Below are 23458 nucleotides of genomic sequence, written 5' to 3' on the forward strand. Positions count from 1 at the left end.
GTTTCTCTTTGGTAAATTATTTACATTTTTATACAATTTGAGCTGTCTGACTAACTCATCAAGTTTACTTTCTTTCACTTTCTTGGGAAATCTGTTTTGTCACATGATCGTGACTTGTCTGGCCCCATAAAAGTCATTGCAGAGTAAAGAATCAACTAGTGTACTGGTCGAGTAGTTGGTGCAACCCCTGATCTGTTGAACTTTTTGCAGGTTGAATCGATCAACTGTCTCCTCAAAGGATCTGTGATGACGAAGGCCTGTGAGGAGATCAAACACTTTTACTCAGACCACAGTCAGCCAGGTAGGTATCCACCCTCTGACAGAGGAAATCACATGCTGCTTCTTCCTTTAATGCATTTTTTCCTTTGAACAGAGTTCCGCCAGACTGAAGACTGGACCGCCCGCAGTCGCTATGTCATCCACAAGAACATCCAGGAGGATCCCTGGAATCTGCCCCACTCCATCAAGAACCTGGTGGAGAGCCTGCAGAGATTCGTGGACGGTGAGCAGAAGACGAGCTGCTCTCGTGTTCCCTCAGACTGTCAGCTGCTTCATCTCACTTTCATTCTGCTCCCACAGATGGGAAAAACCAGCTTCTCCTGGCTCTGCTCAAATGCACAGGTTAGAGCAAAAACATGTTCAGAACCACACTTCTATAGATCAGGAAGATTAGAGCGCACACGCCATGTGGCATTAAAGGTTATAGTCCAGCTTCACCTTATTGTTGCTTCCGTGTCCAGACACGTCTCTGCAGCTGCGGCGGGATGTGATCTTCTGCCAGGCAGCGGCCGGCGCCCTCTGCACGCTGGCAGAGCAGCTGCTGACAGCGTTACGCTCGCGCTTCAACAATGCTGGAGAGTACCAGGAGGACAGTAAGGAGACCAGCCGCAAGTGGTTGGAGCAGATATCCGTCATCGGCGTTCTGCTGCACTTCCAGTCTACACTGGCTCCACACCTAGTGAGTTCAAATGGTCATATTTTTGTTCCAGAAACCACCAACTCTGGGCCAGATGTTAGAAAGGTCTTATTCTTGTAAATATGGCCCTGCACAAACCCAATGATTTTTTCTAGATTAACAGAAGGTGGTGCATTATTGAAAATAGAAATTAAAATGATACAAATCCTCAAATTATTTATCAAATCTACCTATGTGAATACTTTCAAAAGGCCTTCAGTTTTCTTTTTGACTCAGATGTTCTGAATGGGTCTGGTTTTGACTAGTCCTATTGGACTTAAGAGCTTTCATTCTGTTTGTCCTGTGGCAGAAAGCGGAGCGCACCATGCTGGAGGACACCAAGGCGGCTCTGCTGGACTTGGACAAAGTCAGTGTGTTCTTTAGGCCTCTGGAAGACGAGTGTCTGGTCGCAAGTAAGAGACTTGATTGATAGAAACTGGCTTTTTGAAGCAAAATTTACCTGGAACAAGCAGCTGTCCAGTTTGACCAGATTTATGTTAGAGATGGGCATTTATTGTGGAAAAATTCTTATCATAATCAATGTTTTTTTTCATAATCTTTATCGTTATCACAGTGGCACGTGATAAAACTCGAAGTCCACGTCGCCCATCCTTACTTTAGGTAAAGATGTGCTTTTAGATTGGATCAGAGGTATTGATCTCCAGATTTCACTGAATAAAGAATCCAAACTGATGCATCCTGACAGGATGCTCCGAGACACAATGCAATATTTACACTTTCTTACATATTTATTCAAAAATGTAATTTTAAATACTCATAAACACCTCCAGCATCCAAAGACTTTAAGTGCCTTGTTTAATAAATATTCATTTTGTCAGCATTATGAGGTTAAGTAGTAGTTTTTGTGTTGGTAAATAGCTTAAGGTGAAAGCATTTATTTCACTGCACAGTTGAACCAACAGCAGGTTGGTTCAAAAGACACCTAGGCCGTCTTTTGAACGGCCTAGGCGTGGTCAGCGGAGATTGCAGTGGAAAAGCGCTTCCCATTTTAGCCGGCAAAGTTGCAGATTAAGCATAAATTTGCTCTCTATACTCTGAGCTGCAGGGAGAAACTAAAACTGTTCTGGCATCAAACCCTAGACATCACAGGCATGGATAACTGCATCATAGGTGCAGCATGGAGCATGATCCTCCATGCTGCTTTAATATAAAAATGTGTTCCTGAAGAAGTTTCTTGACTGCTGCACTGCAGGTAGATGGTTTTCTGTGCTGCATTGATTTTTTTCTTAATAGCTCAAACAGAAAACTAGGAGCCATTGCTACTGACATGTCAGCCACAGTAACATGAGGTACTGTGTTCAGTCTGCAGCAGCGATTCCAATGACTTTAACCTGCTGGGTTTCTGGTTCTGACTCGGTAAAGGTCACCTTTTAATTGTCACAGAGGTCACAGAGTCACTCATGTTAACATTTTAGAGGATCAGCACAAGTCTCCAGATTTTAGTAGCTTCATTTCTATCACAATGTCGATGTTCTGCTAATGTTGAAGAAACACAGTTTCACAATAAAACACAATTAAAATCATGTGACTAAGGCCAGCAGTAACATCCGGTTGTTGACTCATGTGAATCGAAAGTCTTTCCATTGCAGTTTTGTGAAATAAATCAATTTCAAAAAGGCCAAAAGAAACACACACACCTCCTCCTAGTGCCAAAACTTTTATCAGTTTTTTTTTCATAATTGGCATGTTTCCATTAAGGAAATTTACTTTTGAAATGTCAAATTGTGCAGTTTTGTGGTGAATTTTATGGAAATGCAGCTGTTGCTTTGGATTCTACTGCATATTCCATTAACAGTAAACATGACATGATTCAAACAAAACTAAGGTTTTCTAATCAGGCTAATTCAAACCTGTTCTGGGTTGAACCTTTTTTTAAGACAGCAAAATTAGAATTAAAGATTCACATCACACACACACATGCACGCCCACACACACCGAATTAATGTGACTATTAAGGAGATATAAATGAAAATGTATGCTACAGAAAACAGATTCTCCACAGCAGTGTTTACATGAATTATGTTAACATCTTTGTTTCATCTGGGAATTAAAACCTTGTGAATATCATGGCCTGTAACGATGGCGTCTCATTACCTTCCCCCATGTGTTTCAGACACACCTGTGTGCTACCAGGTGGAGGGCAGCCGGCAGGCCCTGAGGGTCACCATGTTCCTGGACAGTTGTCATTTCAGCGAGCTGCCCAGTCGGCTTCAGAATGGAGGCAGCCTGAAGCTCCACACGGTCCTGTTCTCCAGAGGTAAGGTGGGCCGGGTGGGCCAGATTAAAGGGACATTTTTTAGATTTAAAATGACATATCGCTGACAAGAGCAGCAGAAACATTTCCATTCTAAATCTGATTTTACCACTTTATAATAAATGTAACATTTTATTATACTGGCATAAATTTCACACTGAAAAATGTAAAAAAAAAAAACAGCAAAACAAAACACTGTTTTAATTACATTGAGGAGGAAATTCCGTTTTAATTCATGTTTTCAAAATAAAAGAAATCAGCACTCCCAATAATTCCTTTTAAAATAAACATAAGAGATTTTTTTTCTTCAAATTTTTGAATTTGTACTTCATATTTTTAACCCTTTCATGCATGAATTATGATCCTTTGTGTCAGAATGATTTTTCCTTTTTTTAAAATTTTTTTCTTAAGGCATAAAAAAGGTAGGAAATTTTTTTTGTAAAAATAATTTATTTTTTATTTTTATGTGATCAATTGTAATTTTGTCCAAATACAAAGTTGTTATTTGAAAAATACATCAGTAGTATTGTTCCTTAGGGGTTATCTGATGTCACAATATTTCTTTTACTTGCAAGAGTCGTCTACAGTAGAAGGAGGGACCGGGTCGGTTCTCATGCGTTTTTGTCTGTCGGCCATATTGTATTTAACAAAAATAATTTCTTTAAATTTGCAGCTGATGGCCAGTAGTTGATGTTATATTTTATGATGCATTAGTGTCCACTTCAGTGGTCTGTGTGCATTTATAACATAAAAATCCACAGGAAGCACAAGAAAATGGCTTTTAGATAGGTGTCCACTGTAGTGACCACTATGCATGAAAGGGTTAAGTTTCTGTGACTTCTAGCTGGTAATATTATCCAATTTCCTCTGACATAGCTCATAGAGAAAAAAAAACATAGAGAAAATAAGTTAAACAAATTATAAATTAAAAAATCAAAAAACACATTGGAAAACTGTCATTTCTCTTTCTCCTTTTGAGGTTTTACAGCTTCCAAAGTGAAGGACTAGATATAGAAATACACAAAATCAACCTTCATCCTTAGTCATCTTCGTTCCCAAACCTTCACTAAATAAACATGTGGGTTTTTGTTTTTCCCCACCTACATTTCTCCAGATAAACCCAAATTGGCAAAGATTGAATAAAAGCAATTTGTGCAACAAAAGATGTATTTATGATTAGAGATGCACCAATTTCACTTCTGATACCAATATCTGAGGCTTAGTATCAGCTGATATCAGTCCAATACAGAAAATCAGCTGAATTTACTTAAAATGTTTTTTTAAACACAGACATAAATGTAATGAATTACTAATATATGTGATTACTCTGCACCAGTACAGCACATTTAAATACACCAATACTTTCACAAGCTAACATGGAAAACAAGTTGAGTTTGTTCAGTGCAGTTAGCAGAATAACAGCCAATGGAAAATAAATAAAAAAACTGAAACTGACTAAAACAAAAGGTTGACTACATTGGTCGAACATGTAAAAATAAACTACAACAAACTTCCTTTCAAATGTTTCAGAAAGAGCAATTAGGAATTCTAAATATAATGTAAAGTAAATAAATAATAAAGCATGACATCACTCAGAGCATAAAGCATAGAACTAGACTGAATAAATCTGGAGCATTGTTACTGATACTGATCTAGAATTGTTTTCAATATCAGGTCTAGTGCAGATATTGATATCATATCGGTGAATCTGTATTTATGAGTATTTATTTTTTGTTTAGAGCCCACAAAAGACACTAGAGCCCACAAAAGACCCCCCTCCAGGGGGTCTTTTGTGGGCTCTAGTGTCCCTTATATGATAGTAGGCTGACAGGAAACGGGGAAGGAGAGGGGGGAAGACATGCGGCAAATGTCGTCGGGTCCGGGAGTCGAACCCGCGACGGCCACGTCGAGGACTCAAGGCCTCCAAATATGGGTCGCGCTAACCACTACGCCACCACGGCACGCCCATGAGCAGATTTTTTACACACATTTACTAGTAAATGTGTGTAAAAACAAAGCGTATTTAATCTCTTTCAACCTGAAGAAACATTTATATTTTTAGTGACTATGAGTTAGAAAACCCTAAAACAAACTTCACATGAAGAAGCCATCTGAAATGGAAACCATTCATATACATTATAGTTCGACTTTAATTCAGTTAAGAAACATCTTCCTCTCACACGTTCATCTACTGATGGCTTCAGTCGTTTTATGGGTTTAGATTGAAGCTCTTTATTGGACGCTTCCACCTCCCAACTCTCCTTTTAGTTCTCCATCAGTGTCGGTCAGAAGACATTCAGTCTGCCAAACAGCCGTTCATTTTCCATATGGAAGTGCTAGCTGCAGTGCTAATCCAATCAAACAGCTCTGATTCTTCCAAGAGCTTCAAAGTGCAAAACAGCCCAGAGTCTCTGAGCTGGACACCCCAGTGGGTAAACATCGCCACCTGCTGGAAAACAGACCTCACTGCAAGTTAGGGGGAAGTCCAGAGCACCTTGGGGTTACAACATCAGATTTTTCTATTTTTGGTTTTTCTGCTTAAAAAAAAATTATGGCTTATTTCTAGCCTTTATGCGGCTTTTTTAATTATCGGTGTCCCTGAAGCAGCATTGTTAAAAACCTGGATGCTTTGTTTCTCAGCGCTGGAGCGTCCAGATGGCGCTTCCCCGCAGGACAGCGTGGACATGGAGGAGTTCCAGCAGCGCATCAATGCCGTGTCCCTAGAGAAGGTCAAGGCCTACTACCGCAGACTCAGGTACACTCAGCTCAGATCACTCTGCTCACTCTGATGGAGCTCACTCTGATGGAGCTCACTGTGATGGCGTTCTCATGCTTTTATTTCACAAACACAAATTAAACGCAGCATATTTCTTTACTTCTTCAAATAACTTCAATAAGGCTTAAAGTGTTATTATTTACTAAATAATGCAAAGTTGGCACTTTTAATGGACTTTTTATGAAATTTTTAGAGCAACTTTGCATTAAATGCATTAAATGTTAAAATTTTATGTCAATATTTACCAAATGACACTTCATGACAACAATCATAAACATTCATAAATACTCCTTCATGTTTATAACAGGTGTTATGTCATATTTATGACAGTGTCATATCAGTCTTATGCGCACCCCTTCAAATAAAGTATTACGTAATCTTTTAATTTTGCCAACATGTCTCTTCTAAATTTAAGCAATTTTTTGTAAGATTAGAATGCAGCTAAAATATACATTTCTTTTTAGGCTTTTAATCATCTTCACTAGGGGTGCCAATGAGTGTTGCGTGCTTTTCTTTTTAACATTCCTAACTCTGAATAAAACATGACATGAATTCCCAGAACCTGACTCATAACGCAGCATCAGAATTAGATGAACATGAAGTGGATCGTCTCTCTCTGTTTTCTGCCTGACTCAGACAAACAAGAGTCATTTTCTAACTGCTTCTAACTCCAGTGTGTGTGTTTCCACAGGGCTTTCTATCTGGAGAAGTCCAACCTCCCTACTGACTCCAACTCCACTGCGATGAAAATAGACCAGGTAAATCTACACATTCACTGCTGTACAGTACAATCCTCTGCAATCTGTCATCACAGTCAACTTTTATATCATGTTGGGACTGAATATAAATGCAAGCACAGATACTGGGCCTTGAAGTTAGAGACCTTCAGCCAAGCATTTCCAAAGTAAGAGGAACGATTTGTCTTCCTGTCCCCATGGAAACCATCCCCACCCCTACTAGCTTATCAAGACCTCCTAATTAACTCTGACTAACCTGAACGCATCAGCATCCTGCTCCAATTTAATTCCAGCCTGACCTCTAATGTCCCACACTGACTGTAGCTGAAATCAAATCTGTAGAGTATAGTCTTAATTTAATCTAGAGCATTTTGTATTTACACGTTTTTATTTTTATTCTTTAAGAAACCTCAGGAATAAACCTCTGTTTGCTAAATATGGTGATTTTTGTTAACAAACCAGATATTTATTGGTGCTCCGTCTTACAAACCAGTTACTGCACAGCAGTCTGTATGGAAATCTGTAAGTTTGGGTTTTTGTTACAATGATTTCTGATTTTTGTTATTCATTAGCTTTGATTGGCTCCACTGCCATTTTGCTCTTTTTTGTGTGATATTGGTGATATTGTTGTTTTTATCTCATTAATCTAGTAACAATCAGAGGAATTTAGAGTTTATTTTTACTTTTAAGGACAGAATCAATGTTGTAATCTTTTACATAATTAATCTTTCCTCAAGATTTCTCAAGAGTTTGACTACTTTTTGGATCATTTCAATACATCTAAAGCAGCAGTTACAGTCATGGTAAAATGAATTAAACACCTCAATTAAACCTTGAAGGATAGATTCAGGCAATCCTCTGAACACAAGTTTAAATCCAGTCAAACCAGCTGTTTGTGTTCTGGACCAAATCTAGAACAAATCTAGGAATGTAAAAGAAATAAACACAATTTGGTCCAACTCATCATAAAAGTGTGTGTAATATTCATAAGCACAGGGATTTTAAATGAAGCAGTTGCATTATTTTTGTCTAAAAACATTGTTAGAAGGATTGTATGGTGAAATATTAATGACACAATAAATATTTAAGTCTGCTTAAATATAATTTTGCAGCAGTAGCACCACATGGGCCTGTCAGTTGGCCAGAAATCGATCCATATATATTTACGTCTGTCTGCACTTCAAACTGTCACAGACAGCGTTTTCACTGACAAGAACTGTAGGAAAAGCTGCTAGAACACGCAACATGGCAGCAGCTGGAGTCTGAGAGCAAAACCAGTCCAGGAAGATATTTGGCATGACAAAATTCATTCTCAAGCGATCAGAAATTTATTTGTTTTAAAGAACAGTGGTTGGATTTGGTTGGTTGGATTGGCAGTTTTACATATCTGGGATTTTTGTTTGAACATTTAATTTTTTGGTAAATGTCCATTTTGGAGACTTCACCAAAAAGTCACTGACAAGAAAATGAAAAAACAAACAGTCAAGAGAAATGTTTGACCTCCAGAGAGCTTGAAGAACGTTTGATCAACAAAGAAGTGGCTCTTAGGTAGTAAAGGGTAAAGTATGGATGTGTCAGAGCTTTTGCACAGAACGATATCTTTAAAGAAAGCAGTTCCGACATTGAATTGTAGGTAAATGACTTGCCAAGATGGCCTCCAGGTGAGACGTTACTGTGTCATTCTTTGACCCTGGTTTCTCTTTCATAGCTGCTCAGACCCCTAAACACCCTGGATGACCTCTGTCGGCTGATGCAGTCGTACGTCAACGTGCGTCCAAGTGCGCAGGGCCACCCGTCGGGCGTCAGCGTGCTGTGTGTGTCCTCCGAACTGTGTAACCGGCTGGGAGCCTGCCACATCACCATGTGTGGCACCGGCATGCAGAGGTCAGGCTGCTGCTGCTGTGTTTCTCATTCTGCATAGTTCTAATATTTTTACAACAGCCTGCAGATATGTAGCGAATCCCTGAGCATCAGCTGCTCTGTCTGAATCTTTCTGAATCCATCCTTAGATTACGGCAGTTAAAGTCTGACCTCATGTTGCTTTCAGATGTACCCTGAATGTGACCCTGGAGAAAGCGATGATCCTGGCCAGGAACCACGGCCTCCTGCCGCGCTGCCTCATGCAGACCATGGACATAATGAGGAAGCAGGTGAACCTCAGACAGGATTTAAGAAGTTATTATGCACCCCCTCCAATAAGATTTCAAATTATAATTAGGAATAAAGCTACAAAAGCTTTATGAAACCTTTAGATTTGCTTCTTTCCTAGATAGCACACTGCAAAACATAAAATCTTGCCAAGTCTTTTTTTCTAGTTTCTACTTCAAATATTTTAGTACACTTGAAATAAGACAAAACTAACTTAAAAGTAAGTTTTCACCAAGATAAATGTGCTTGCTATAATGAATAATTCTTAAGTCTGGATTTTCAGACGTAAGTCTGGATTTTCAGAAAGTGAAACCTTCTGAAACCTTCTTGGGAACCTGTCACTTATTTTAATGACTTGTATTAGGGAATGTTTCTGGAACTTTCCTTTGGAACTGACAATAAACTGATTATGTTTCCCAAACAAACCAGGAACTTTGCTCATGTTCAGTTGTTACTTTCTAGAACTTGTCAACTACTTTCCTTGGAATAAATGATTGAAAATGTTTTACTTTTCTGGTTACTTTCCTGAACTTAGGAGCTACTCTTTCCAACAATTCAAGGGTCATTTCAAGCTTTCTGAACACAACTCTTGTTTTCCCACAACTTACCCTTACCCTCCACCATCCACAAGTCATTAAGCAGGTTTTTTAAATTTTTTTATTTGGACCTTTAAGAAATTAACAAAAGTTACTTTTCCCAAACTTTTTCCAGAACTTCCAAAGTCCTTTCATGGAATTTAAAATCTACTTTCCCAAAACGTTTCCATTTTCTTTCATTAACTTTAATGAAACATACTATTTATTTTTCTAGAACTTACACTGACCTTTAATGGACCATATTAAGGTAGTTTCCCTGAACTTAGAGGTTACTTTTAATATTTTAGGTTAATATTATTTAAATATTGAATAAATTGTACTGTTTTGGTACATTTTTCATCCGGTACAGAGTGATATTAGGAAATATAAAATGCTGTACCCTGAGGTTTTTCATGTGTAAATTATTTTTTTGGTTCTATCAGGGGGCAAGAGTAGAGCTGTCTGCTAAAAACCTGAAGGTGATGGACCAGATGCCGCCATCAGCTCCAAGGTATGCCTACACCGCACAGCTCCGCATTATGCAATCATCAGCCCATAATACCCATATATGGTCATCTGAAAGCTATTTCCTCTTTTTACAGGCTCTTCAAGTTGTGTTTGCCACCCTCAGATGGAGAACTATGAGAGCACTTCAGAGAATCTTCTCATAGGGAGGTGAATGCAGAAGTGGAGGACATTAGGAGAGGATGAGTTTAATTCTCATCTCTTCCTCTCAGTTTGACGCTGCCAGTAAAACAAGGACCAACCCGGTGTCTGCAGTACAAGCTAAGAAAGACGGTTCAGACAAACGATACAAGGGACAACGGACCAACTAAAGCCAGACTCCTGCGGCCAAAGCAAACTGGTCACGAATGCTTTGAGATTATCCTGGACAGTATTACTACGTCTGCCGTCTTCTGACGTGAATCTTACTTTACTTATTTAGAAGACGATGTTCTCATGGATCAGCTTGTGTTGTTAACTGGATTAACCAAACTACCTGTATTTGACCAACGTCTTAAATAACAATTTTTACCCACTTTGCCTTGGACTGCAAAATCCGGAGAACTGCCTCTCGCTCTGTCCGCGTGCTCCAGTGTTCCCCAGGGCTCACAGTTCTGACCACAAGTCAAGAAGAACATTTTAGCTATGCTGGTAGACGCAGAAAGTCCAAAAGGCAGACAGAGAGATGGAAGTAGGGACTGAGGGGCCTGATGATAAAAAAGATGGCAGAGGGGGAGGAGGGAGTTGTTTTGAATTTTTTTCCGAGCCTGTTGCATGTGGTGACTGTGCAATTACTGTAGGTTTAGTTTAAGTACTGTATTGCTGCACAAAATGAAGGATAGCTATTTATTGTGTCCAGAAGGAGCGTTTTTATCGCTTACTTTCTCAATATCAGGTATTAAAGAGTCTAAAAGCATTCCAGCCTATGTATTGATCAGTATTTAAAGACCAATGGCATGCCATTTCTTGTTTTCTTTAGATGTACCTGCTTGTGTTTCATTTTATTTAATTGTGTGGAATTCAATTATGTCAGTAATTGCTTCATTAATAATCAGGGCAAGGGATGGAGTAACTAAAGCTAGCCAATGCAAATCAGGTCAAAATGTAAAACAAAGAAACCAAGTCAAAACGTTAAGTACTGAATCACTTAAAATATTAATATATTAATTAATCCAAATGTTGAAAGTTTGCCTTGTGTTTTCTGAAATCTGACTTTTAAATTGGCTCTTATGTTTGTTTGCTGTAGGTGTTCTGAAAGAAGCACAGTGATTGGTCCATTCAGTGTTACACAAAGTACTGTAATCAGTTTTAGGATGACAAAAACAAACAAAAGGGATTGTATTGAGGATTGAAACACAGTAACATTAGTTTACTGGAGATTTTATTTTCTTGTAAATAAATACGTAACATTGTCAGAGCAGAAGATTGTGCAGTCATTACAGAATAATGCTATAAGTTATATTGGATTATTTTTATGGAAGTAATATAGTATATGAAACATATTTTTTATTGGTGACTGTGCATTGAAGAGACGCTGCCTGCCTGTTTCCAGCATCACCGGATCTGCACCTTCTGTTTTTTGGTTGTTAAAAATGTTCTTCACCCAGAAACTTCTATGATTTGCTGCATTCTTTACGCTGGTTTCTGTTTACAGCCTGGTTCCATATTGACATGCTGTTATAATCCACCTTTTTACCTGGAGCTTGACTCATCCATCATTTTACATGATTAGACGTGCAGATATTTGTATCAACATATTTTCCTATATGATCTCAGTTCTGTACCTGAGGAAAAACCATTCAGTGATCTTGAAGCAGTCTCTGTTAGCACTGCAGGTTGCTAATGAGTGCAGCATGTTGGTATATCTGGACAAACTATTGTCTAATTCTGAAGGGTTTTTTTGTATATATACTTCTGCAATTTTATGTTTGTTGAAAAATAACTGTACAAAGATATTCTTTTTGTTGAATCTTTCTAAAATTATTGTAAATGGAATCTTAACAAGTTAGTAAATAAAATGTTCTCGTCATGACAGTTTGTTTTTTTCTAGTGGAACTCTGTCTCCGTTTTTCTTCAGTGTGTCCCACCCATTAATATGTTGCCTTTAAACTAATACCCATTACTGAACTCTGAAGGGAATCAGGATCGTTACATCTCTGCACTTACAATATGATGATGAGTGAATGCTGCCGGCCTGTGATGAGGTTTCTTCTTTCACCTCTTCTGCTGAAGCGTTCTATATTCTCCCTGTCTATATTTTACGTTATACACTGCCTGGCCAAAAAAAAAGTCGCCACCAAAAAATGGTCACACTCTCTAATATTTTGTTGGAACACCTTTAGCTTTGATTACAGCCCGCATTCGCTGTGGCATTGTTTCAATAAGCTTCTGCAGTGTCACAAGATTTATTTCCATCCAGTGTTGCATTAATCTTTCACCAAGATCTTGTATTGATGATGGGAGAGTCTGACCACTGCGCAAAGCCTTCTCCAGCACATCCCAAATATTCTCAATGGGGTTAAGGTCTGGACTCTGTGGTGGCCAATCCATGTGTGAAAAAGATGTCTCATGCTCCCTGAACCACTCTTTCACAATGTGAGCCCGATGAATCCTGCCATTGTCATCTTGGAATATGCCCGTTCCATTTGGGAAGACAAAATCCATTGATGGAATAACCTGGTCATTCAGTATATTCAGGTAGTCAGCTGACCTCATTCTTTGGGCACACAATGTTGCTGAACCTAGACCTGACCAACTGCAGCAACCCCAGATCATAGCACTGCCCCCACAGGCTTGTACAGTAGGCACTAGGCATGATGGGTGCATCACTTCACCTGCCTCTCTTCTTACCCTGATGCACCCATCACTCTGGAACAGGGTAAATCTGGACTCATCAGACCACATGACCCTCTTCCATTCCTCCAGAGTCCAATCTTTATGCTCCCTAGCAAACTGAAGCCTTTTTTTCTGGTTAGCCTTACTGATTAGAGGTTTTCTTACGGCTACACAGCTGTTCAATCCCAACCCCTTGAGTTCCCTTTGCATTGTGCGTGTGGAAATGCTTTTGCGTTCACAATTAAACATACTCCTGAGTTCTGCTGTTGTTTTTCTTCGATTTGATTTGACCAAGCGTTTCAGTAATCACCAATCACGATCATTCAGGATTTTTTTCCGACCACATTTCTTCCTGGAAGACGATGGTTCCCCAACATCCTTCCAGTTTTTAATGATGCGTTGGACAGTTCTTAACCCAATTCTAGTAGTTTCTGCAATCTCCTAAGATGTTTTCTCTGCTTGATGCATGCCAATGATTTGACCCTTCTTAAACAGACTAACGTCTTTTCCACGACCACAGGATGTGTCTTTTGCCATGGTTGTTTAAGAAATGAGGAGTTACTCATTGCATCAGCTGGGGTTAAATAACTTGTTGCCAGCTGAAAGATAATCTCCTATGCAGTACTTATCCAATAGGAGGCGTGTACCTATTTGCTTAGTTAAATCCAGGTGGCGACTTTTTTTTTTGGCCAGGCACTGTATGTTTAAAGTAGGTTAGCAGCAGATTGTTTATCAGTGCCATAAACCTGGTATGTGTTTGTAAGACTGACTTTTGTTTTCCTTGTTAAAATAGCACTCTTTCCATTCAGTTAATTGTGGTTTTAATACCACAGATTCAATGGGTCTGATTGGGATTTCATGCTGTAGACCAACACAAAGTAGCACATATTACAAAGAGAAAAAACTGATATGCTTTTGTTAGCTTGTTGTTTTTTACAAATCTGAAAAGTATATCATGCATTTATGATCATTTTCCTTTACTCTAATTCCCATACACCGCATCCATTTGCCTCCTGAAAGCCACAACATTACTAAAAAATAGATTAATATCATCACAGGGTGGCATGTACTTAAAAATTCACACATCTAAAGCTAGCGCCTTGAAATCTCCATTGAAAAGGTAAACTGCCCTTAAATGTGTTAATCACGTTTAGTGGTGGGGTTATTTAACATTGTGTTCTATGTAGTATATTTTTTCTTGTGGAACATTTCTGTCAAACATTTCAGTCACTTCATTGTTTTGTGACTTGAGACCGTTTAGACTAACATAGCAGGAACCATTGGTTCTGGTTTCTGCAGTGGAAACGGAAGAACTAGAAATATTAGCTAGCTAAAACAAAAAATGTAAATGTTATTTTACATGCTCATCTTCCTAATTGGCTGCCAGTCAAATTTTTCAAGCTGCGTTGCACCTGAAGTTAGCATAACACGGCCAAGTAAAATCAGAAGGTATGAGGCAGAGGCAGCATTAATGGTAAACGAATAATTATTTAATAGAGAATACAAATGAAGAAAAAAAACATGTTAAATATGTTTCTTTACATATTTAGTATCTTTACACAATACTAAGATACTGCCCTGGATCTTTACACGTCCAGGGCGTGTAAAGATCCAACCCCCAAAGGAGGGTTGGATGTTCTATTTGCATTATTTTCTATGTTTACCTATGCTGGAAACTCCGTAATATAAAAATTATTTAATAATAATAATTAGACAGCACACCAGTAAACTATATGTAATAACGTCTTAATATCTTCATGAACGGGGCAGTTGCACAGAATCCCAATAAAGCTGATAAAATACATTTTTTGGTGACAATATTACGAAAATTGGATAAATGTATTTCTGTTTGAAGAGGACATAATTTTAAGTGTTTGCATAGACTTTTGTTTCATTATTGTTTCCAGTGAAATCCAGTCCTAATTCACTCTGTCCTCACTCAGTCCTAATATGTCCGCTCTGTGCGGACATATACCTTCTGGTATCCATTTCTCATAGTGTAGAAAGCTGCACATATGAATATTGCATAGTCCTGCATCATCCAATGAAAGCTTTCATTGTAGCGGCTCTCCTGGGCTGAAGTTGAGTGGAGAGAAACCGGGGTTACATCAGGCTGTGTTTTTAAGACCAGAGCAGATGCTTTTCACTAAAGTAGACTGATACCCGTTATTTCCTTCATATTGACAACTTGTAATGATTTTTTAATTTAATTTTATTTTATTTTTTTGGACAATTTTCTGCATCAGCAACCAGAACAGAAAGCCTGATCTGCATGTTGGGTTTGAATTTTCATCCTAATGCACATCTTAGTCATTAAAGCCATTACTTCTAGTTTGATCATGACTGTATTTCATGTGCATGCCTCCTGCTGTGCCAGTCAGGCTGCCGGAAGGAAAGAGAAGTAGACAGGACACACATTGGGTTTCTGCAGGGACCAACACGGACCTCATCCAGCAGCAGCACCAGCAACAGCAGCAGCACACACCCCTCAGCCAGTGATGCATCCCCGCGGCAAGGACACTGACAACTCCTCAGAGTCGTCTTGACTTTAGGATGGTGCAGAAATCCCTCAACGGCGGGGTTTACCCAGCTGAAGCCGGAGAGAAAAAGCACAAAGTCGGCTTCGTCGGCTTGGACCCCGGCGCTCCGGAATCCACCAGAGACGGGGCGCTGCTCATTGCGGGCTCGGACAGCACCAAGCGGGGCGGCATCCTCAGCAGACCCAGGTCCAGTATCTCCTGCGGGAGACCCAGACCGTCGAAGAAAAATGCCAGCTACCGGAAACTACAGAGTTTCCTCTACAACGCGCTGGAGAGACCGCGGGGATGGGCGTTCGTCTACCACGCTTACGTGTAAGTGCTGTCCAGTTTTACTTGGCTTTTTTAAATGATTTTTTGTGTCGGTTATCGTGGCCTTTCTGACTGATTCGGGGTGGGGGAAGCTTGGTGGAGTTTGGGGAGTCTATGGCGCATGTCAGGTTAACTCCAGCTGTGGTCTGATCACCTGCATGCAGTCAGTCAGTCAGTCAGTCAGTCAGCCAGTCTGTTCGCTGTTTCAGCCTCCAGTTCTGCTCCTTCAAGCTGATTCTAACACGTGTTGTCATGATGCGGCAGCTTTCAGCACCGCTCTGTGCGGACAGCTCCGGGCCGCCTCGGTACTTCTGTCCGAACATCGCAGAGAGGTTCTGCTCCGGCATGACTCCACACTTATCCAGCGACCGCTTTCTGCAGTCAAACTGAAGCTTTATGGGGTTTAAACGACTACAAGAACTTTGGTTTTTGTCTTTGCGACTCAAGGTAAAGGTGGCCTGGGTTCTTATTTCCTTTTTATGATTTGTTCTGATCATGAAGAAGACAGGTTATATATATATATATATATGTATATATATATATATATATATGTATATATATCTTTATATATATATATACACTGCTCAAAAAAATAAAGGGAACACTCAAATAACACATCCTAGGTCTGAATGAAAGAAATATTCTCATTGAATACTTTGTTCTGTACAAAGTTCCATTTGCACAACAGCAGGTGAAATTGATCGTCAATCAGTGTTGCTTCCTAAGTGGACAGTTTGATTTCACAGAAGTTTGATTTACTTGGAGTTATATTGTGTTGTTTAAGTGTTCCATTTATTTTTTGAGCAGTGTATATATATTCAGTATTAGAGGCTTCTAGTATTTTATAAGGGATTGCAGTAAAAATAACAAATTAACAAAATGGTTTTTTGCACTGCAGGTAAAGAATCAGTAAAATGTTATTTTGAACAAAAAAAAAAGAACTGATTAAGCAAACAGTTGGAAAAAACCATTAAACGGTAAAATTCTGCACATTTTAGGTTCCCAGGTTGGATCTGGGCCCAAGGAGCAAAGAAACTAAATCTTTCTCCTCATAGTTTAGATCTGCTACTGAGAACATTTATTAGCTACCAGATTCCTGATGACCTGAGGTGGCTAAATATTAGAAGAACAGCAAAAAAAACAGTAATGCGATGTAAAAATGTGTACTTTGACATGCAGAGTCAAGAGATTCTATATGATGTTGTCTTTTTTCCAGGTTGAGACCCCAGATTAGAGCTGCAGCTGGTTGATAAACTTTGACTGAGCCATTACACAGTAATCTCACCTACTGAAAGTGAAATCATCCACATATTTTTTCTTCTGTCAGATTTTTGCAAGTTTGTATTTGGCAGACGCATTAATAGACTTTAAGAGGCTGTTAAGGTTTAGGTTTGATTAGTGGCATCTAGTTTTCTGGCATTTTAGTTCTGCATCATTAAGTCAAGCTGAGTTCTTGGTTCTTGGATCAAAAAAAGTTTTGTCTTTCCTGCATTAAACTGAAGGAAGCTTAATGAAAAAGATGATGAAGAAGCAACAGGAAGTTGTGCATCATCAGTGATGATGTAATAACAGTGTAATTAGAGCCTGACTAGACAAGAGTGCCATGAGGAACCCCACATTAAAACCATGATGTTTAATTCCCTGATTTCTAAATACCAAGTAAAACAAAAACTCTGTCAAGTGAAATTTGAACATATTGTAACCTCTGTTGAGGACTCAATGAAGACACACGGACACAGAACATTCACAACTTTAATGGCGGAACACACAGGTCTTTTCATTCGGACAGATAGCCTTTTCGCTCACGGTTTGCCCTCTTCTCTGCCGCCAAGCCTCATGGGAAAAACACAAAACAACATAACAGCACCCTTTAACCGCTACAATATTTACAGTAAAACCTCAGAATGGATTTCATGTTCTCTTCAGCATCACATTCATTCAGTTCAGAACTGAGATCCAGTAAAATCAACACTGAATCTTTTCATGTATCACTGTCAGGGTTTAATAAACCATAATCAGTTCAAAGTTTACAATTACATTAAAATAATCTCTGTAAGAGAACAATGTCATACTTATTCAAAGCCTTTAAAGTCTGTGATCTGTTCTTTCTATTTAAATAAATTTATTTTGCTATTTCATTTTCTGAAACAAAATGAGCGAGTAAACAACAGATGGATGTTTTGCTAAAGATGTAGCACAATAATTTAAGATTAAATCTGTTAAAATAGTCAGAAGAATTATAGCACAAGGTTCCCCTAATGCTTTTCATAATTAAAAATAAATATGTCTGAACTCTTTTTAGTTTATAGATGCCTAATGTAGAACCTTGAAAAAGTTTAAACACCTCCTGATATTTTGCATCTCGGATCTTCAGCACTCAATTTACTTTTAATGAATTTATAAACTCGGTTTTTCCAAATTAAGAGCTGAAAAATACAAAAATTCAAATTCATTAAGTACTCCTGCCCTGCTGCCATCACAGCGCTGTCTCCCAGATTTACACACACTGACATGTAGTTCAGCCAAACTCTGAACATTTTCTTTATTTTTTATTTTCTGGGAAAGACAGAAACTAAAATTTCACTTTCAGGTTACTGACTGAACAGACCTGTGAGATTTATTTCATATATTGTTTTGCTTCATTGTCTCCTGTATTAATCTGTCCTCATGATGCTGCATCTTATCTGTTCTCTCTTTTTTTATTTTCCTGCAAAAAAGCAACTTTTTATTTGCATATTGCATACTTTCTTTCAATTCACAAACATGCACAAACTTTATGTGGCCAATCACAAAGTTTCTTCATAAAATACATCGAAGTTTGTTTCTGACGTAAGGAAATATAAAAAGCTCCTGAGTGTCATGTAGTTTAGACCTCCTGTGGTTTGTACAGTGCTCAGATGAAAACAGGTTTGGATTTGTTTCAAAGCGTGCATCGCTTTTTGCTTTGGTCAGATATTGAACTGTGATCGCCAACCAGCAGAGAAAATGGCCACAGCAGCAATCAGGCTCCACTGGGATCCTGGAGACCCAGCACACACACACACACACCCTGCACACACACCCCCACTGCGCATGCACACAGTACTAGGGGACTTTTGAAATATTAACGGTTTTCTGCTCCAGTAGCAGCAAGCAGTTTTTTAACAGCCGCTTTGCTCTCTGAGCGACCTGCGCTGACCAGTGTTGTTCTTTGTTTGAATGTTACTATTTCTAATGGGATTCAGGTGATTAAATCTGATTTTACTGGTAAATGTAACTGAAGAAAGCAGTGCTGTCACAAAGTGAAGCTTCACACAGAAAACATTCAATCTCAATCTTATTGCAAAGGATTTCTGCAGCAAACCAGAACTTTGTGCATTTGTTTTATGAATTATTCATATCCGTCACACTTCATTTAATCTTCCGACTCGTTGCTTCAGCCCTGATGATTTATAAAGCTATCGTGGAGACATCAGTCACGTCTTTTCCAGCCTTCTTCCTTTGTTTCCCTCGGATGTAAAAGAAAAAGCTTTTGCCAAACTAAATGGCATCTTTGGATGGCATCTGTTTTCTCATTTTAAAGTCTGTGACGTCCCAGTATGTGGCGCATTAGTTTGGTACAAACTCCATTCTTGTTGTTTGTGTCTGTACTTTTTTTTTTTTTTTTTGCTGTGTTTTGTCTTCTTTTCTGAGAGCCAGTCTGTTTTTTCTGCCAGGATGTAACACTGACTTTTCAAGCAGCAGCAGCAAATATGAGGTTTTGTTTGATAAGCAGAGCAGTAGCACTGTTAATAATAACTCATGTTGTCAGCTTATGTACAAACCGTAGTTTGTACATAAGCAGCATACACTGCAGCAAGTTAGCTACCATGGGAAGTTAGAACAGGAGTTTTTTAAGAATATTCTAACACAGTCTGGATGTTCTGCCCCCACTGTGTTTCCAAGTAACAGTTGTGCAGATAGATAAACTCTCACACGATTGTCAGGCGTATGTCGCTTTAATTGACGTTGCTTTCAATTGCCAAAAGAGTGAAACTACAAATAAAGATGAAAAACATGAATTAGAATACCACAGTATTCAAATCATACAAATAGTAAGGGCACAAATGCTTAATACTGTGTAAATACACAATCAGCCTTACAAACATCATCCTTTTACTCCATAAATGCCCACAAATATAGCTCAATGTTGTCTCAGATGTAATAAAATAACACAAAATACTTACAAGCAGTGCTTTCTCTAAAGAACAAAACAGGATGAAGAATGATTAAATGAAGACTGATAAACTGCCTCTGTCAGCCATTATACATGTGTTTCTGAACTCATTCTACTGTTCAATAACAAACTTAACATGAAAACACCACCACCTGCTGGCTGGGAAGAATTACTGCCAGCACACTCCCCACCTGACATCATAAGATGTCACCTTATGTTCAACTAGTGTCCTCGCCACAGGTGTTTTTCAGAAGGAGAACAACTCCAGTAACTGGCCTCAAGAAGGTCTTACATGTACCTCCAGAACTGATTTTTATTTCAAGCTTCCTAACATTTCCATCTTGGCTAGGGAAGGTATTAACTACAATGCCCATGGGCCACTGGTTCCTCTTGGCTTGACAGTCCTTTAAAAGCACAAGATCTCCAATTTGAAGATTAGGCTTCTCTGATTGCCACTTTCGTCGCGGTTGCAAGGTAGGCAAGTATTGACTCCTCCAACGATGCCAAAAAACATTCGAGAGATGTTGCACCTGCCTCCACTGATGTCTGTAAAGACCTCCACTCTCAAAGTCTCCAGGAGGTATAGAGGAATCCCCAGTCTTTTGGGTAAGGAGGGTAGCAGGTGTGAGAATAAAGGGACAATAGGATCAGAAGAGACTGGAGTTAAAGGTCGAGAGTTCACAATGGCAGTTACCTCAGCTAGAAAGGTAACTAGCACTTCGTGGGTGAGATGCTGAGTTGGAGTACTTGACAACATGGAATCTAGTATGCGCTTTGTGATGCCGATCATGCGCTCCCAACGTCCTCCCATGTGTGAGGCATGAGGTGGATTAAAAATCCATGTACACTCATTTTCATTTAAGAAATTCTGAATTCCTCGACTGTTGCAGCGTGTTGGAGTTATGCCAAGTTCCTTGCATGCTCCTAGGAAGTTAGTTCCACAGTCGGTAAAGAACTTTGTTGAGTGGAAGGGAACATCAATCTCCTCAGATATCATGTCAGCAATCTCAATGGCAAGGACAGCAGCACAAAGTTCTAACCTCGGGAAGGTAACTTCTTTTTGTGGAGCAAGTTTTGCTTTGCCAAACATGAAACCAAGTTCACTTTTGCCTTCCGCATCTGAAATCTTGACATAAGCCACGGCAGCAATTGCCTTAGTAGAGGCATCACAGAACATGCACAATTCTCTGTTTGTTGCATTATGAAATGAAAGGGAGTTGTACTGTCTAGGGATCCTCACTTGTTCAAGATGTTTTAGAGATGCACTCCATGCACTCCATTCCTGAAGATTCCTATCTGGAATTGGGTCATCCCAGTTGATGGTTTCAGTTGAAAGCTCTCTTAGAAGGGCTCTACCTTGAATACTCACAGGGGCTGCGAATCCAAGCGGATCGTACAAACTGTTTACAGTTGACAGCACTCCTCTACGTGTATAAGGTTTCTCTTCATTTGAGACTTGAAAGGTAAACTCGTCTGTGTTGATGTCCCAACTTATTCCAAGGCTGCTTTGCATTGGTGGAGGATCTGATCTGTTCCAAGGTTGAGGTCTTTAAGGTCCTTTGCCAGGTCCTCCTTGGGAAATGCTTTCATCACATCAATATCATTAGATGCAATCTTGTGCAACTTTAAATTGGATGTAGCCAAAGTTTGTTGAGCATTTTTGACAACGGAGATCGCCTCATCACTCGATGAAAAGGAGGCAAGGCCATCATCAACGTAGAAGTGACGTTCTACAAGATGTCTTGTTGTGTTGTCTTGTTTCTCCTGGTCTTCTGATGCACGACGAAGCCCATAGGTTGCAACTGCAGGCGACGGACTGTTGCCAAAAACGTGAACAGTCATGCGATACTCCACAATTGGTTGTTCCGTGTCATTGTTTTCATGCCAAAGAAATCGTAAGAAGTTCCCATGGTCCTCTCTGATGACAAAGCAATCGGACATCTGCTTAATATCAGCGGCCACTGCTACTCGTTCTTCTCTGAGACGCATTAGAACACCTAAGAGACTGTTGTTAAGATTAGGGCCTGTAAGAAGAACGTCATTGAGTGACAATCCATCATGACGTGCACTGGAGTCAAACACAATCCGAATTTGGTCTAACTTGCGAGGGTAATAAACTCCAAAGAAAGGGAGATACCAGCACTCCTGTTCTTTGAGAGGGGGTGCCAATTCTGCATGGCCATTATCGAGTATAGTTTGCATAAATTGTAGGAAGTGTTCTTTCATTTTAGGACGTTTATTCAGAATATGGCGAACAGAAGTAAGGCGCTGTGTAGCCTGCTGCCTATTGTTGGGAAGACACGGCCTAGGGGAACGAAAGGGTAGTGGAGCAACCCAACTATTTGAACTATCTTGAAAGACTGCCCTGTTCATTATCTGGAGAAAAGCTCTTTCTTCTTGTGAGAAGCCAGGTTTCTCATCTGAGCTTGTTTGTTGAAAGATTGTTTCTCCTATGTCTGTGATGTCGGACCATTTTATCTTTGTAGATGTGCAGAAACTGACCTTTTGAGGAACTGGGGAATCAAAGCCTTCTGCCACCTGAATAGCATTCTTACACGGTAGAAAGTGACTGGGCCGACCATTATCCAGAAAATTGGTTTTGAAGACATTTGCATAGTCAGGTTTGTGTGCCCCGCCGAGACAAACATCTCCAACTATGACCCATCCAAGAGCCAGCTTCTGAGCGAATGGGGCATTTAGAGGTCCATTACATTGGTCAATAACCTTATGTGCTTGGACAACATCTCTCCCTATGAGAAGCGAGATGCTAGCGTCTGGATCCAGCTTGGGAATTTCTGCAGCTATGTCCTGTTGGTGGGAATGGTGTTGAGCAGCTTCAGGCGTTGGAATTTCATTCCGATTGTCTGGAAGCATATCACACTCGATTAGCGTCTCTAGCAACAGATGTGACTGGCAATCCACTGATTCCACAACGAAGTTGTGAGCTCTTCTCCCCATTACTTCTTCAGTTCCTGCACAAGTCTTTAGCTTGTAAGGATAAGATTTCCTTGTAATACTGAAGGCATCAAAGACTGAAGATCTAGCAAGGGACCTGTTACTTTGGTCATCTAAGATTGCATATGTTTTCAGCTTCTTCTCAGGAGACCCCTTTGGATAGATGAACACGGGACAGATTTTGGCACAAGAATGACTTTCAATTTCACTTCCACATACTTGTGTACAGGTAGAGATAGCAGTAGGTGATGGTTGATCTTGCTCCCTGCCGTGAACGTCCACTGGCTGCCTTACAGCTAGTGGTGGTTTTGTTGCCCAAACTGCTGGACCAGGATGAAGGGCTGAAACATGACTGTTGATGCCACATTCTGCACAGCTTATCTCTGTACTACAATTCTTAGCCTGGTGATTGGTAGAGGCGCAACATCTGAAGCATATTGAGTTCTTTTAAAGGTAGATCTTTCGTTCCTCAAAGGGCATTTCTCTGAATGCTCTACATGTTTTCAGTGCATGGGGTTTTCTGTGGATGGGACATTCTTTATCTACATCCACAATCTTTGTCTCAGCCATAGGTTTTAGTTGAGAGTTTACAACTTCTGTCCGACTTACTGAGATAGGTTCTTTCCTGCTGTGTCTTTCCTGATATTTAAACAT

General features: G+C 39.6%; 2 protein-coding genes and 1 long non-coding RNA gene across 14 annotated transcripts in view; 2 read left to right on the forward strand and 1 right to left on the reverse strand.

Moving 5' to 3' along the window:
• Positions 1–12004, forward strand: part of prex1 (phosphatidylinositol-3,4,5-trisphosphate-dependent Rac exchange factor 1) — a 99324-nt gene extending 87320 nt beyond the window's left edge. The window contains exons 29-41 of one of the 3 annotated variants that reach the window (XM_028044847.1): positions 211–301; positions 374–502; positions 580–621; positions 741–958; positions 1266–1368; positions 3090–3233; positions 5871–5985; positions 6698–6764; positions 6866–6910; positions 8452–8627; positions 8791–8893; positions 9910–9977; positions 10069–12004. In XM_028044847.1, coding sequence (XP_027900648.1) covers positions 211–301; positions 374–502; positions 580–621; positions 741–958; positions 1266–1368; positions 3090–3233; positions 5871–5985; positions 6698–6764; positions 6866–6910; positions 8452–8627; positions 8791–8893; positions 9910–9977; positions 10069–10111 — 1344 coding nt within the window. In that variant the 3' untranslated portion in view covers positions 10112–12004. Of the gene's footprint in view, positions 1–210; positions 302–373; positions 503–579; positions 622–740; positions 959–1265; positions 1369–3089; positions 3234–5870; positions 5986–6697; positions 6765–6860; positions 6911–8451; positions 8628–8790; positions 8894–9909; positions 9978–10068 lie in introns of those variants that run through there. The other 2 variants (XM_028044934.1, XM_028045013.1) reach the window with 2 other exon arrangements.
• A 2898-nt stretch (positions 12005–14902) lies between these two features.
• kcnq2a (potassium voltage-gated channel, KQT-like subfamily, member 2a) overlaps positions 14903–23458 on the forward strand; it is a 37734-nt gene continuing 29178 nt past the window's right edge. For 3 of the 10 annotated variants that reach the window (XR_003595921.1, XM_028020806.1, XM_028020797.1), the window contains exon 1: positions 14903–15657. Coding sequence is in view for 9 of the 10 variants with exons in the window: in XM_028020806.1 (XP_027876607.1) it covers positions 15359–15657 (299 nt within the window). In the remaining variant the exon portion in view is untranslated. The remainder of the gene's footprint in view (positions 15658–23458) is intronic. The other 7 variants (XM_028020742.1, XM_028020752.1, XM_028020762.1 and 4 more) reach the window with 3 other exon arrangements.
• On the reverse strand, positions 19285–20022 carry LOC114146605 (uncharacterized). The gene is made up of 2 exons (XR_003595925.1): positions 19860–20022; positions 19285–19668 (listed from the first exon to the last, which is right to left on the reverse strand). It is a non-coding gene; the product is annotated as an uncharacterized LOC114146605 (long non-coding RNA).

The sequence above is a fragment of the Xiphophorus couchianus genome, chromosome 1, assembly GCF_001444195.1.
Source record: "Xiphophorus couchianus chromosome 1, X_couchianus-1.0, whole genome shotgun sequence".
Taxonomy (NCBI): Eukaryota; Metazoa; Chordata; class Actinopteri; order Cyprinodontiformes; family Poeciliidae; genus Xiphophorus; species Xiphophorus couchianus.